We start from the raw sequence: 14,151 nt of genomic DNA on the forward strand, positions 1-14,151 counted from the left end.
GTGTGCCAAAAGGCATCATCCTGTCTACATGGAGAGTTTAGCAACTGGCGCTATTCTGACCACATCTGCGGTTTCGTCACGGACAGCAGGTTTAGAAGAAAGATCGACCGTGATCTTCTGCGTGAAGCCACAGACTTCCAGGACATATTCCAGAAGTATCAGGAACGCAGGGAGTGTTGCATTGCTGTGCAAGGGGACTATTTTCAAGGTGATGCTCACCAATGGGGAAGCAAACGTATAATATTTTGATTGAAAGCAGCCATTATCTGGAGATCAAGAGCTTGAATCCTGACTGTGCATAGCCTGGAGCCAAGCGGGTGAAACTGGGAGTCATACTGGGTTGGGATGGTGTACTCTGCACCCCTGTCATTCACAGCAACACTAGTAAAAGGAAACACTTGACTTGCTTCACATATCTTCAAGGAAGCATCACTGCCTCATGAAAATTTACAAAACCTTCTCAAAGATTTTAAAAAGCAAATGTTAGTTTTGGGATTGAACTACTTCTAACATGGATTTGTTATGGAAGGCGTTCCAAATGACTGTGTGTGACAAGTGTCGGCTGAAGGGATTCGCATTGGGCAACTCGTGCATGATGATCGTCAGAAAACGATCCACGTGATCTCACTTTACTCTTCAGATTTGGTTCTACCGCCTTCGCCCTCTTCCCGAAGATGAAGCTCCGGCTCAAAGGTCGCCGTTTTGACACCATCACGGAGATCCGGTGCGAATCGCAGAAGGTGTTTGAAACACGATTCGGAAAAAAGACTTTGAGGAAACATTCCAGAAGTGTCAGATCGCTGTATCGCTGTGCAATGGAACTAGTTTGAAGGTGAAGGTGTGTAAATGTAGATAAAGTACTTATCGGAGCGAGTTTTAAAACTTTGTGATGCCGCTTTGTATACTTTTGGCTGTATAGCGCATGGATTGCGTCCACACCATCCGTTCACATGAGCTAAACAATCAGAAGCTCTACGGCATGAAGAATGATTTGGCATCGTTGGTTAGTATCGTTAGGAGGACTGACAGTCCACCAGTCTCCAGAGACAGAAAAAAAAAAACGTCTCCATTAAATACATTAAATACAAAAGCATGGAAGAGGGAAGAATATTTCTAACAGATGGTGATGCCTGATCAAGCAAGCAACTGTGGATTTCATGATTACTGGATGTCAGTGAGGAAAACAAGAAGGATGCTGCATATTGATGTCGGTAATTTTGTGTTTTTTTCCGGGTGGGGAAACGCAGGCGGTGTGGTGTAGCCGGTAAGGAAGCGTGTACCACTCGGGCTCTTTAATTATATCAGATGACTGACGTGAAGTCAAAAAGTGACTCGCTATAGTATCTGTAATCAAAATCAAACAGTTGGTGATCAAGTGGACTACAAGCAGAAAATGTTGAGAACGGTGATGTAAATACTATGGACTTATTTCTACTTAGACAAACGTTTCATGCGAGGATGTCCATTACGATATAAAAGCAGATTAATCTAACTGCATCCTGTGCTTGAGGGAGGCAATTAAAAATCCATCGAGCCGTCGCGGCTTAACGATAATAGAAAGCAGACTCGGGGAGATATGGGAACAACTCTTTTATCGTTTAAGATTACAGTTACATGTGTATCCTGAAATCAGGATTTGGTGTCAATCATCAGGAGGTTGGGGGATGCTGATCACATTGTGTTGAGGTCAGAGATCTTCAGCAGAGTGTTCAAGATCTTCCATTACATCACATTTTGTTTGTTTATTAAGCTAAGGGTTATAAACATGACAGACACGGGGTCATCAAATCCATTACATATCAATTACTATATAAGAAATTTCAGCTTCACATGAGAGAAAAATTTTAAACACATTCAGGTGATACGCCATGAAAGATCCCTCGTAAACATGTTTGAGTAAAATCGTTTTCTCGCAGTATCGTAAATGTTACAATCCAACAAGATTTGTGTGTCAAGGGAACTTAGAGACTATGAGTAAGCCTTGAGTGGGCATGTAGCCAACCTATGTATATCTTTATACAACTGTATTTGTGGACTGAAGCATTTTCATGCTTGAACACATCTGGATCTCCAAGTTCATACGAAGGGGAAATTTCATGCTCCAATTTTGTGCCTCCAACATTGTGGTTTAAAAAAAAACGGCTGGAAAAGTCATGTCCCAATACTTTTGGCTACTGTCTGAGAGCTACATTCTATAACTATGTGCTTATTCTAGTTTTTTCCTGCGACAAAAAACCCTTAAAGTAGCATTTACTCAAATAAAAAAAAAAAAAAAAAGAAAAGGCGAGATCCAACGAAAGGATCAGCGATACCATCAATCAGCTCGAGCCAAGTCCGTCCTCTCTAATCACTTTAATTAGCTACATGGTTTACAAAGGCAGGAATACAGTGTTAGTCCCTCGGCTGACTTCGCTAATCTTATGTAAATACCCATCGTGCCGCCGCTCTGTGAACTATTAAACAACGGAAGCATGGAGGGGAAAGATCCGTTCGGGAAGGCAGACATTCTCATACGCAGGATCTTATTAAGCCTTAGAAGACAAGCTGGTGTTTTTAATTGATTCATTTTATTAATTGAATAATTCATTCAGTCAGAACTTGAGCTCGGATTATTGTTCAGCACACTGTGTAAAACGTGCAAAACGGGTTATGACACTACAATACAACCGCAGAAAAAGAGTCTGAACTGACTTGTTCAACACCCCGAACCTGTGCTCATTAAGCTAATAAAAAGCTTGCTCGGGAAGAACTTGGACGATTCGATTTCCCGGAGTACGAACAATAATTCATCCAAAATGCAAAGCGATCACATCGTGTGTTACATTTAAAAAAAAAAAAAAAAAAAAAAAAAGAGGATTTATAACGTGCAGAATAAAGAACCCGACTTTTCCAGCCATAAATATTTTACCATTACATTTTGTTCCAGCATGTCGATGCCCCTGTGCACAAAGCCAGCTCCATGTAGATATACTTTACATGGGTTGGAGGAAAAGTTCTCCTGCTTTAGTACCTGCCTTTGCTTATCTCCACATGCACACTCCAAAACCTGGTGGAACATCTTCCCAGAAGAATCAAAGTTAATATAAGAGGTAATGGGGAGTAAATGTGGAATGGTACGTTCAAAGATCACATGGTTATGGTGGGGGGGGGGGGGGTATGACAGGTGTCCGTTACACCCACAGCTCATCTCTTATTCATTCTCTGCCTGCTTGTTTGTGTTCTGGTGTTTGTCAGGACCGCTGGCTCCCGTCCAACGTCTAGTTATGCATCCTAAATGCGATGCGGTCGGTTTTAATGAATCGACCGGCTGATGCAGCGTCTCTGCGGACCTTGCGAGGGTCACCGATAAAGGCGAAAGGAATCCACACAGAAAAGGAGCAATTGATAGAAATACGGGGTTTAAAAAAAAGAAGAAAAACACAGAAATAAAAACATATTCTTTCTAGTGAAGTCAGCGTCACTCAGGAATGGAAATTCATTAAAGAGCGTTAAAGGCCTATTGGTGCCTGGACCCGACAATCGCACGCATATGGATAAGGGCGTCTGGACAACGCTCTGGATAAGGCTCCGGATAAGGGCGTCTGCTAAATGCCGCAAATGTAAATGTCTGCTAAATGCCGCATATGCGCCTTTTCAACATCCCATTCTAGATTTAATCCCCTCTTTGCTGCTTTAACATCCCAAAAGATGTCTGGTGGGGTTGAGAAGGTGGTCAGGGCTTCACACATCGTGTCCTCGTGGAGGTTGCTTTGCGTCCCAGTCATGCTCGGACAATGTCTGGACCTCATAATTGTAGTGATGAAACAATTATAACACACTCCATGGTACCAAATCACAATTGGGCTTCAAACAAAAAAAAAAAAAAAGGGTGTCCACATTAATCTGTGTTCTGGGGTTTCCTCACATGCTCCAGAAGCATTCCAGTAGGACAGGCGAGTCTAAATCCACTGTGACCTTGACCAGGATAAAGCGTTTGGAAGGCGTTCTCCCATTCCTGCGTTCGGGTAAAGCGATGCGTGTTCCTGCTACACGTTGCTCTGTTAAACAATGCAGCTGCATGAGAGAACGCGGTGGATTGTACGCAAAAGCGTGATTTTTGTTCCTGCGTTTCATGAGCAGGAAAACTATAAACAAATTACACCGACCCACCGAGCGCTGTTTATGATACGAGTGGGAGGAATGAAAGCATTGTAGAAACCAGGTGTTCAAAATAACCCTATTTTTTTTTTATTTTGCACAAGAACAAGTTGACAAGCTCTCTTCAAAGGGCTCGAATCGTGCTTTCCGAACAGATGCCTAATAACGTACCCGTTTCCTGACATGACTCCGGTAACCACACGTTTACACGAGGTTTCGGCGGGGGGGAAAAAAAGCAACGTCCTCGTCTCCGTCAAAGTGTGTTTATTTTTTGAACGGACAGCAACTGCTTTCATGGACAGCTAAAAGGTCCCTCTGCTGACCTGAAAGACTTCGAGAGCTCGAGGCTTTTCCAAAAGTTTGTTTCCGCCGGCTCTCAGGAACAAGTCTCAGGAGCATCTCTGGCAAAGAATAACACGCCTTTCGGTCAGAGCTCCTTTCGCCTGTACGGTCAGAGACGGCACAGTAGCTCGTGGCTTCTTTACAAAGTGGCACGTGGCAAATACACAATCAAAACTTTGCCTTGTACAAAAATAACTACATCAAACAAACTTAAATGATGTTGAACGAAATTAGCGCTGTGTTATTTTAGTTTTTCCGAATTGCAAACATCTGCCAACGGACAGATGTTGGATTTGGCAGGTGTCCAAAACTGCTCGAAAACCTTAAAGTAAATGTTTAAGGCTTAATTAGTATAATGGACATATTGTAGCGATGGAAACCATCTGAAACAGTGACAGGTATCAACAAAGCTGAAGCACTGGTGCACAGTGTCTGCATTAGACATAAACCATGCAGATTATAGTGTTAGTCGGGGAGAGGTTTTTATAGAAATCCACAGAGCTCGAAACATTTCCGATTATTGCCACATCGTGCATTTCAAATACACTTCACATTTTTGTGAACATCCCATTCCACATTTATTCCCTATTTAATATCTTCAACTCTTGTAATAGATTAGGGAGTATGCTTAAGAAGATTTCATACAAAAGGGTGTCCCGTAAAGTCAGGTACTGGAAGGTGAGGTAAGGAGGTCTGGGGCGAAGTCGGCGTTCCAATTCATCCTAAAGGGTGAGGTCAGAGCTCCAAGCGAATCTTCAGTGAGCTGGCTTTGTGCACAGGCGCATTGTGGAAGCACCAGACGTGCCTGGATTATTCAGGTGTCCCAATACTTTTCTCCATCTTTTTGAACAGAGATATACGAAGGCGAAGACGCGTTTATATCGCTCGTGACATTTGATCGGCGTTGTTCTTCCCTCACACCGGAAAGTAATTGTGGCGGCTCGAGGCAGCGTAACTTAGGAACTGCAGACGTAGTCAGTTTGCAGCCTGAGTGACAGGAGCTAAATAAGAAAATTACCTTTTTATAGCAAAGAAAAAAACACATATGAGAGGAGAAAATAAGAGAGAAAATTGGACATAATTGCGGTGACCTTGATAGTTCCACACGGTTTCTCTGGCATTGTTTTGTTTTGCGCTGTTTGGAAAGTCAGATCTTTTCATTTTGTTGAGTGCTCAAATGTTAACTGCGCCATTAGGGCGGTCGGACATGTTGTGATAAACCATGGGTATTGCTGGCAGCTCCTGTAATTGCTTCTCCCGAATTGGTTCTGTTCAATGAGCACCATGCTGTCGCGTTGCCTACCAATGAGGCAGGAACAGCTTCCATTTCGACCCCTCACCTCTATGAGCCCAACTGCGCTTTCTCCTGCTCTAAAAGCGGGTTTCATCTGCGTTTTTTGGGGGGGGTTTTAATGCTCATCGCTCGGGTTTGTTTGCTCGTTGCTCAGCCAGCAAACAAACACATGCAAGAAAAAAAAAAAGAAAAAAGTTAATGTTTCAAAGTTTAATCCACTGCAGAGTTCAAGGCACCTGAACTGATGATGGATAATTCATAAACCTCAGCAGTCGAGTCGAGAGGCAGTGTTGAAATAACAGGAAAATGAGAGCTCTCTCTCGCTCTCCCTCGCTCTCCCTCGCTCTCCCTCGCTCTCTCTCGCTCTCCCTCGCTCTCTCTCGCTCTCTCTCGCTCTCCCTCGCTCTCCCTCGCTCTCCCTCGCTCTCAGCAGAATCGCCCAGCTGTTTCTCCTCCAGATGTCCAAGGCCAGCAAATGAAAGCGGGGTGTAAATTGTTTTTTCCCCCCTTCCGAGGTCCTCATTCGATTTTTCTTCCACCTGAGCGACTCCTTGCTTGTCCATAAACGAGGAATCAATCTGCCACCGTAATTGGTGGTAATGGCTCCCGTTTGGCTGACCCTCGCCGTGTTATGTTCCCCTGTCGACGCCGTATGGCCGCGTCCCGAGTACATTTTTTTTCCCTCGATCTCTTGCGCTCTTCGGTCTCTCGCTGCAGCCAAATGTCCGTTTCCGCATGGAGGGCGCGTTCGGAAGAGTAGCCCCTAATCCAATGAATTCAAACACCTGCACCGGTAATCGGCTCGACCTAGCGCTCCGACTCTTGGAGAGCTGTCGAAGGTGAAGGTTTAACGTATGATTAGCGCATATCGGGGACGAGTTAAACTACCACACGCTCGATGAGGTTGATTTGCTCCGCAGCCGGAGTGTGGAAGATTCCCATTACTCCTAATCATGTAGGTCGAACACGGGCCGCTTCTGCCAGGTCATCCGGATGCAAGTTTTCTCATTTAAAATCACATAAAAGAGAAACATTACACTACGAGCTGAAATAAATGGCCAAGACTCTCCATCGCTGTGCCACTTAGAGTCCGAAGGGCGAAGGAGGGGACAGAATACTATCACAATATAACGTAATAACGGCTCATTATTACTGTTCCCACAGTCATTACTTTAATTAAAAAGCGGAATCTCTGGAATTAGGAAAGACCTTGAAAATCCGTGTTGCGTGGCCTTTAATCCTTATGAACCGGAAAAACAAACAGTGCGCTGAACCATTATTATGCTGCATTACTACAAAAGCAGTGTGCGGTGCATCTGCCACACGTGGAGAGCAGAATTAACTAGGGATGGGGCTTGGTGAAGATGTATCGCTGCTGAAACGATGGGGTTATGAAAGCAGGATCAAAATGTTCCTCTCAATGGAAAATTACGGTCCTACCTACCAGTCGCCCCCCCCCCCACACACTGGCTGTTAAACGGTTTTATAGTGCCATCTAGTGCTCGTTTTCTGCATTACATCTCAAATATAAAAACTGAGCAGAAAAAACTTTATTAATAATAGTATTATAATCAAAATTTCATATATATTTTATATATCGATTAAAATATTTAAAAGCGATTAATCGCACGATTGTCATGAGCAAACTCACGATTACTCGCAGCTTAGTCACATTATCTGTTTTAAATGTACCCTAAATTAATACTTTAACTTTTTAATTAACATGACCATGGACAAATATGGATGCTTTATGCAAATGTATATAAATAAAAAATATATATATATTCTGAGTATGCGATTCAGATTCAGATTCAGTGTGTGTGTGTGTGTGTGTGTGTGTGTGTGTGTGTGTGTGTGTGTGTGTGTGTGTGTGTATACTCAATTCAGATTTAAAAAAGGGGGAAGATAAAACATTTGATACCTCAATTTATGGTGTTTTTTATATCAGGACCCAAATAATATAAGTAAATGTTACGGAGCCATAAACTGTATATTTTTGTTACGCTGATGCAATAGAACACAAAGAAACACGGTCACTGCGATCGCAAGAAGAATGATATCTGATACGAATTTTATAGAAATTGGACACCTTTTCACCTATGCAGAAGATCCTAAAAACCACACATATACAGGTCGAGAGATTCACTAAACCTTCATGTCAAACATCAAATAGAAGCTCAGAGATTTTTGTCTGATTTGAGAGATTCAGAAAAGAACGATCTCTCTCTCTCTCTCTCTCTCTCTCTCTCTCTCAGCACAGAAAACAAAAAGCACCCTGTGTGCAGAGGGTTGAAAGAGCTTGTTGAGATGAGATGCAAAAGATCGATGGCGAGGAACCAGGCACGTTTGAGGTGACAGATTTCTAAGGCAACTCAAATAATCACTCTTGACAAGCACTCTGGGCTGAGAAGAAAAGTCTCTGAGACTTCACCTCACCTCCTCCTACACTAGTACCTGACTTTACTAAGGCTCTTGAGGCTGAATGAGCACATGTCTCCACAAAATCTAGTGGAGCATCTTCTTAGTTATAATGACAGCAAATTGGGAATTAACATGGTTCAAAAAGCACATACAAATCTTATGCTCAGGTTTCGACAAACTTTTGTTCATATAGTATAGATTTTAACTAATGATGGGCTTTAAACCCATGGAGTGACGTGAAGGAGAGTCCACCAGCATGAAGATTGAAAGATTGTGTGGTGCAATGAGCTCCATTGCCATGTATTCTCCAACCACATAAGGCATTATAGGAGAGCTGACTAAAAGGGTGCCAATAATTGTGGCACACATCCTTTTATATTCATATTGTTCAAGAGGGCTAATATTATTGGTGCGCACTGTAAGCGGCTCGAAAACCCATGTGCACACATGTAACCAAACCGCTGTGCATTCCGCAGCTCTCGAAACGAATTGTGTGGTATGTTCCTCTAAACACTGGGCTACAAGGGGAAATGAGGAAACATCTCAGGAATGCTTCCTTCATACTGATAACACGTGACTCCCGCTTTCCACTGCAGCACGTTTCAGGTTTAAGGTCCATAAAATTGTGATTTCATTCTTTTTTGATCAAAATGAAAATATATATACTACGCTTTTGGAAATCTGGGCCTCAGCCCACCCTGCCTTGTCCCCCCCACCTGCCTCATCCCCGTCCTGCCTCGTCCCCCCACCTGCCTCATCCCCGTCCTGCCTCATCCCCATCCTGCCTCATCCCCATCCTGCCTCACCCCCCCACCTGCCTCATCCCCGTCCTGCCTCACCCCCCCACCTGCCTCGTCCCCCCACCTGCCTCGTCCCCGTCCTGCCCCGTCTCCCCACCTGCCTCATCCCCGTCCTGCCTCGTCTCCCCACCTGCCTCATCCCCGTCCTGCCTCATCCCCTTCCTGCCTCATCCCCCCCACCTGCCTCATCCCCCCCACCTGCCTCGGGTTCTACAAGATTGTCTGCACTCTCGGAGTATATTACTGTACTTTGTACTGCAGTGTTTAGCATTTGAACCGATGTCTCCAGAGTGGACATTTCCTCAGAAAAATCCGGCAATAAAATCTTTGACGTCCAGGGTAGGAAGACGTTAGACTGGACGTTAGACTGGACGTATTGTGCACCTTGGGGCGTTGATCATATTTTGAATTGTGAGGTTCTGATTACGACATTTTGTGATTAAACAAAATAACTTTTAAAAACCCGTAAAAAAAAAAAAATTTCTGCTTTCAGTATTAAAAAAAATAATAATAAAAAAAAAATAATAAATAAAAAATTCACATTCACTTTTTAATTGGCAAATTGAAAAACACAAATGACCAACTCAGCGCCGGTGAGTTCTCAAAGACGGCTGCGTCGCTTTGTCCCCGAGGCATTTAATAAAAGTGAATTAATCACGTGCTTTTACAGCACTGAGAAAGATTGTGCGAAAGCCCGAGGAAGAAAGACGGGGGATACGCCGAATACTATTAAAATGACAGACAGGGGTGAGGTTTGGAGAAAAAAAACTTGGAAAACTACAAAACTGACAGAAGCGTGCATAATAAACAAGTTAATAAATGTTTTTAAACGTTTGTTGACACCTGAGCGTAATTTTTTTTTAACTGATGTAGGGTGAGCTGAGGAGCTCTGGGGTGCAGTCAGCATTCCAGTTCATCCCATAGTGTTGAGTCAGCACTCTACATCAGGCCCACTCGAGATCTTCCAGCCCACTTTAAGCATGTCTTCACGGAGCTGGCTTCATGCTTCTACATCCAAATACATTTAATACAATTGTGTGCCTCCAAATTGGCGAGAACAGTTTAAAGAATAACCACAAAAAGTTGGAAAAGTCAGGTGTCCCAATACTTTTGGCGGTTTGTTCCTGTGGCTGATTTACAGGTTGCTCAGGTTACACAGTGCAGCTCTCACAAGCACAGAAGTACAAGTGGATTAGCCCGTCTTATCCTTATCGGCTTTATCCTTTGATTTACCCAGTAAACCTCCGCAGTCTATTACAGCAACAAACAAGAGACCAGGCTTTCTTGAGGAAAGTTCTATGGAAAAATCACTTCACGTTAAGAAAAAAATTAAAATAAAAAAAAGCTTGCTAGCCTGAATATCACCAGATATTGAACACTTCCTGGATTGTGGCACGAGACACGGATGCTTATACTGGGTCTTGGAGGACATGGTGGCCAGAGAAATAAAATCAGATCAGAAAAGTTAGATACCTCACTCCCTCCATCTCTTAGTGTACGAGGAAGACATGCTTCCAGACTCTTCTCCATTCCCAGCGTCATGGTGGTGGAACAAACTCCTACTTGTCCAAATAGCTGTGTCACTAGCAGTCTTCCAGCAACACAAAGATCTAACTCTCTATGTACAGCTTGTAATCTTTTACCACAGCTGAGCGTAAAAACTCTTCATTGGACAGAAAACAAGGCCTTTATAGCAGGTACTAATCAAATCTAGAGACTCATCACCTGGTTACTGGATTACTGTCCTATAACAGCAAAAGGTTCTCCTTTCTTCTCTTATTGCTCGTATACACATTCTTTTCAGCATGATATGGTAATAAATAAGAGAGAGCACGGTCCTATAGTGGTCTTACACAGCGCCGATACTGGAGTCACCATCTATAAATGTACTTTTCTACTATACTTTAGTAGGTCTGCATTACGTTGACGCAATACAAGAAAGAAGAACACAACAATCATCATACCCATTTGAATTACAGTAGAACTGATTAGTTTTTCCTTCTAGAGCTTCCATTATTCAGATATGCAACTTCATCAAGATAATATAAATACACACACGCACACACACACTATACAGCCACAATTTCTTCTGAACTCTTCTGAAAAAACATCCAGGACACGTGGGGGTGATGTTCACATACTTTTCACCAAACAGGTAAAAAAAAACTATTTACAAGTTCTTTCTCATACTATATGATAGTCAGGGGTGCGTAGACTTTTCATCATATAGAGGAGGGGGGAAAAAAACATGTGAAACGTGTATAACTGGCAAGGAGATGGAATGAAAAGTATGTGCACCCCTGACCACATTCACATGTTACTTTCAGGCGTTCTGCACAGGCTTTCACGAATGCACGAGTGCGCATGCGCAGAGGAGCAATGTAGTGTACAGGGCTAGTACTCAGGAGGGGTTTGGGACGCGGCCCATTGTAGGCACATGTAGTTGTCTGTGTTGTGTATTGTTTTTTTTTTTTTAATGTATCTACTTACAAATTTTGGCTTTTTCTCAGCCTCCTCGCTTCCCCAGGTGGGGTACGGTGCTGGTCCGGGTCCCCCAAAAGCCTTTTTCCGGTGGGGTTTGTTCTCTCGTCCCTGACTGGTGGAGTCAAAGCGGTACCGGTGCTGGTTCTGGTTCTGGTTTCCGTCCATTTTTTATCAGTTTAATCCCCCTACAACAACCAAATACATTTTTAATGCACTTATTATTAGAAGCTAACGCGGCTAGCTCCCTGACAGGTTATCTTAGCATAGATTAGCGGACCCGTAATCCAATTTCTGGTTTGCTAGTTTCATTTATATATCACTTCCAATACCTTACGCAATGCCGAATGCGTCTTGGTTACCAAAAAATGTGTCTATATAAAAAAAAATCAAGCCTGTCAATAAGCCGTCTGAGTGAATCCTGACGAGAAGAAAATATCCGCCGAGTCTGAAAATCCCGCCGTGTTGCCCTGAGAGTGACGCGAAGCCACCAGCCAATCAGATTGAACGCAACGTGCTGTTCAGGCTTCTGATTGGTTTACACAGATCTGCGCCGCCATGTTGTTTCTGAGGCGAAGAGCGCCCATTTCTGTGGCAACCTGTCAACTGTGTATGGAGGGCGTGTGCTGTGGTTCAGCTCCATTCAGTAGCATTGTATCCGTCCTGAAATTAGAAATATTGAGCACATGAATGCTCACAGTTTATATTATATAAAATATCAGACAAAGTTCCATCAAATCCACCCACAGATCTTCTTTCCAGGCTGATTCACTACTGAAGTAACACCAAATGGAAATACTTCAGTAAAGTACAGATACTCAAGAAAAGAACCTAAGTACAGTGATGACTCACCACTATTCCTGACTATTCATGGTCCTCCAGAGAACATAGAAAGAACCCTGATCATCACATCCATATGTACACTTTCTATCATATTCCATCCGTCCATCCATCCATCCCAGATCATCATGAAGACCAGGGGTGTACAATCTTTTTCACAAAGGGCGGGTGTGGGTGCAGGTTTTCATTTCAACCAATCAAGGGAACACCTGATGGTCAGTGAAAATGCAAATCATTACATTTAAACAGGTAGAATTTGGTGTGGATTTGCTTGGTTGGAATAAAATCTGCACCCGCATCGGTCCTTTGTAGAAAAGATTGGACTTCACTGATTTAAACCCCAAAAAAACATGACCATCATATACCGTAAGAACGCACATTTATTTCACATCCGTGTCTCTTTCACACGTTCTTTCTTATTCTATATGATGCTTAGGGTTGCATCTTCTTTTTATCACATCCACGTGTCTCGTTCACACGTTCTGCATGTTCTTTCTCACTCTGTCGTTCAGAGTAAGAAAGAACAAGCGAAACGTATGGAAGTACACACTTTTTTTTACATCCGCATGTTTTTTTGACACGTTCTGCATGTTCTTTCTTACTCTTATAAAAAGTATGTTCAAGTGTAGCGTTATATAGGACCTGCAAAGTATGCAAAAGTGACATATGGATGTGGTCAGAACATTCAAAACCCCCTACGGTGAACCCAGAACAGACCCTGGGTTATTGGTTCCATCCATCTCTATCGATTGCTCTTTTACAATACACACGTTTGGCCTCACGTAAGTATATACGTTATAAGAGCTTCAAATGAGCACAAGGGATAGTCCGTGAGGATTTATAAGCCTGGTAAAGTAGCGCGCTGAAGTAGGCTAAAATGATTAATTTACTGGACCTCGGGCACCATGCAAATCAGAGATGTAGGGCTGGTGTAGGATGTAATCTGTTGGAAAAACATGGTACATGGTGGTCACTGCAACCCAAAGCTAGTGGGATATTGTATGATTTACAAGGGCAGGTGATTCTTGTTTTTTGTAGCGTCACTGGCTCTCAATGAAAGAAAACAACCATACTATATGTAGCGTAACTCCATGGTTACTCTACAGTAAAACAGTAAGTTTGAGACCTGCAGTTTAAACCATTTTGAGGTCAATGATGTGAATCTTCTCTGCTTTATATTTAACTGTTCGTTTTTAAAAGGAATTCACTAAGAAGTTCAAACACACGCACACTTACTCCATTCACAAACCGAGTTGAGTCTAATTCAAATCCATTTTTCCACAACCACAGAAAAACAAATGTCACCTGCTATTCACAACAGTAATCGTTTGTAGATGGTACATGGCATTGCATACCAGCGATGCATTCCATACAGAACTTTTGCTTATCACCACAAGCAGTCCTTTTTACTCCATGACCTTGCTCTGCTTTCCAATGTCCTGATGCTTGGTACATAATATTTTCTACATTTTAGTGTTTGAAAAGGTTGAATGCGTGTCTGATTTGCTATCAACGGTGGCACCAGGACTCAAAGTCCCTTTCATTGTACGCTTTTATTTTAGATTTAATTGCCATACCAGAACACCACACGTGAACAGGCATTTTTCTCATATGAAAAAATCCTGTATGTCTAATTCTTGACGAGTATTTCACTTGCCATGGATTATGATGTCATACAGCCTGTAAAATATATACTCTTATCTTTAAGTTGCCAGTAAATAGTATATAAACGTCATAACACTTGATATGACACGATGATCACTGAGATGAGTTTTTTCCCCATTCTGATGCTTCTGTCTTTATAAATTCCTAATAAAATCACTAAAATCACTGAGC

At 42.6% G+C, this 14,151-nt stretch overlaps 1 protein-coding gene across 1 annotated transcript in view; it reads right to left on the reverse strand.

The window, feature by feature from the left end:
• Nucleotides 1-11,983, reverse strand: part of diaph3 (diaphanous-related formin 3) — a 299,346-nt gene extending 287,363 nt beyond the window's left edge. The window contains exons 1-2 of the mRNA XM_083557759.1: nt 11,808-11,983; nt 11,485-11,663 (exon numbers count right to left, since the gene is read on the reverse strand). Coding sequence (XP_083413885.1) covers nt 11,485-11,643 — 159 coding nt within the window. The 5' untranslated portion in view covers nt 11,644-11,663; nt 11,808-11,983. The remainder of the gene's footprint in view (nt 1-11,484; nt 11,664-11,807) is intronic.
• Between the last annotated feature and the right edge of the window lie 2,168 nt (nt 11,984-14,151).

Source organism: Silurus aristotelis, assembly GCF_946808225.1.
Source record: "Silurus aristotelis genome assembly, chromosome: 13".
Taxonomy (NCBI): domain Eukaryota; kingdom Metazoa; phylum Chordata; class Actinopteri; order Siluriformes; family Siluridae; genus Silurus; species Silurus aristotelis.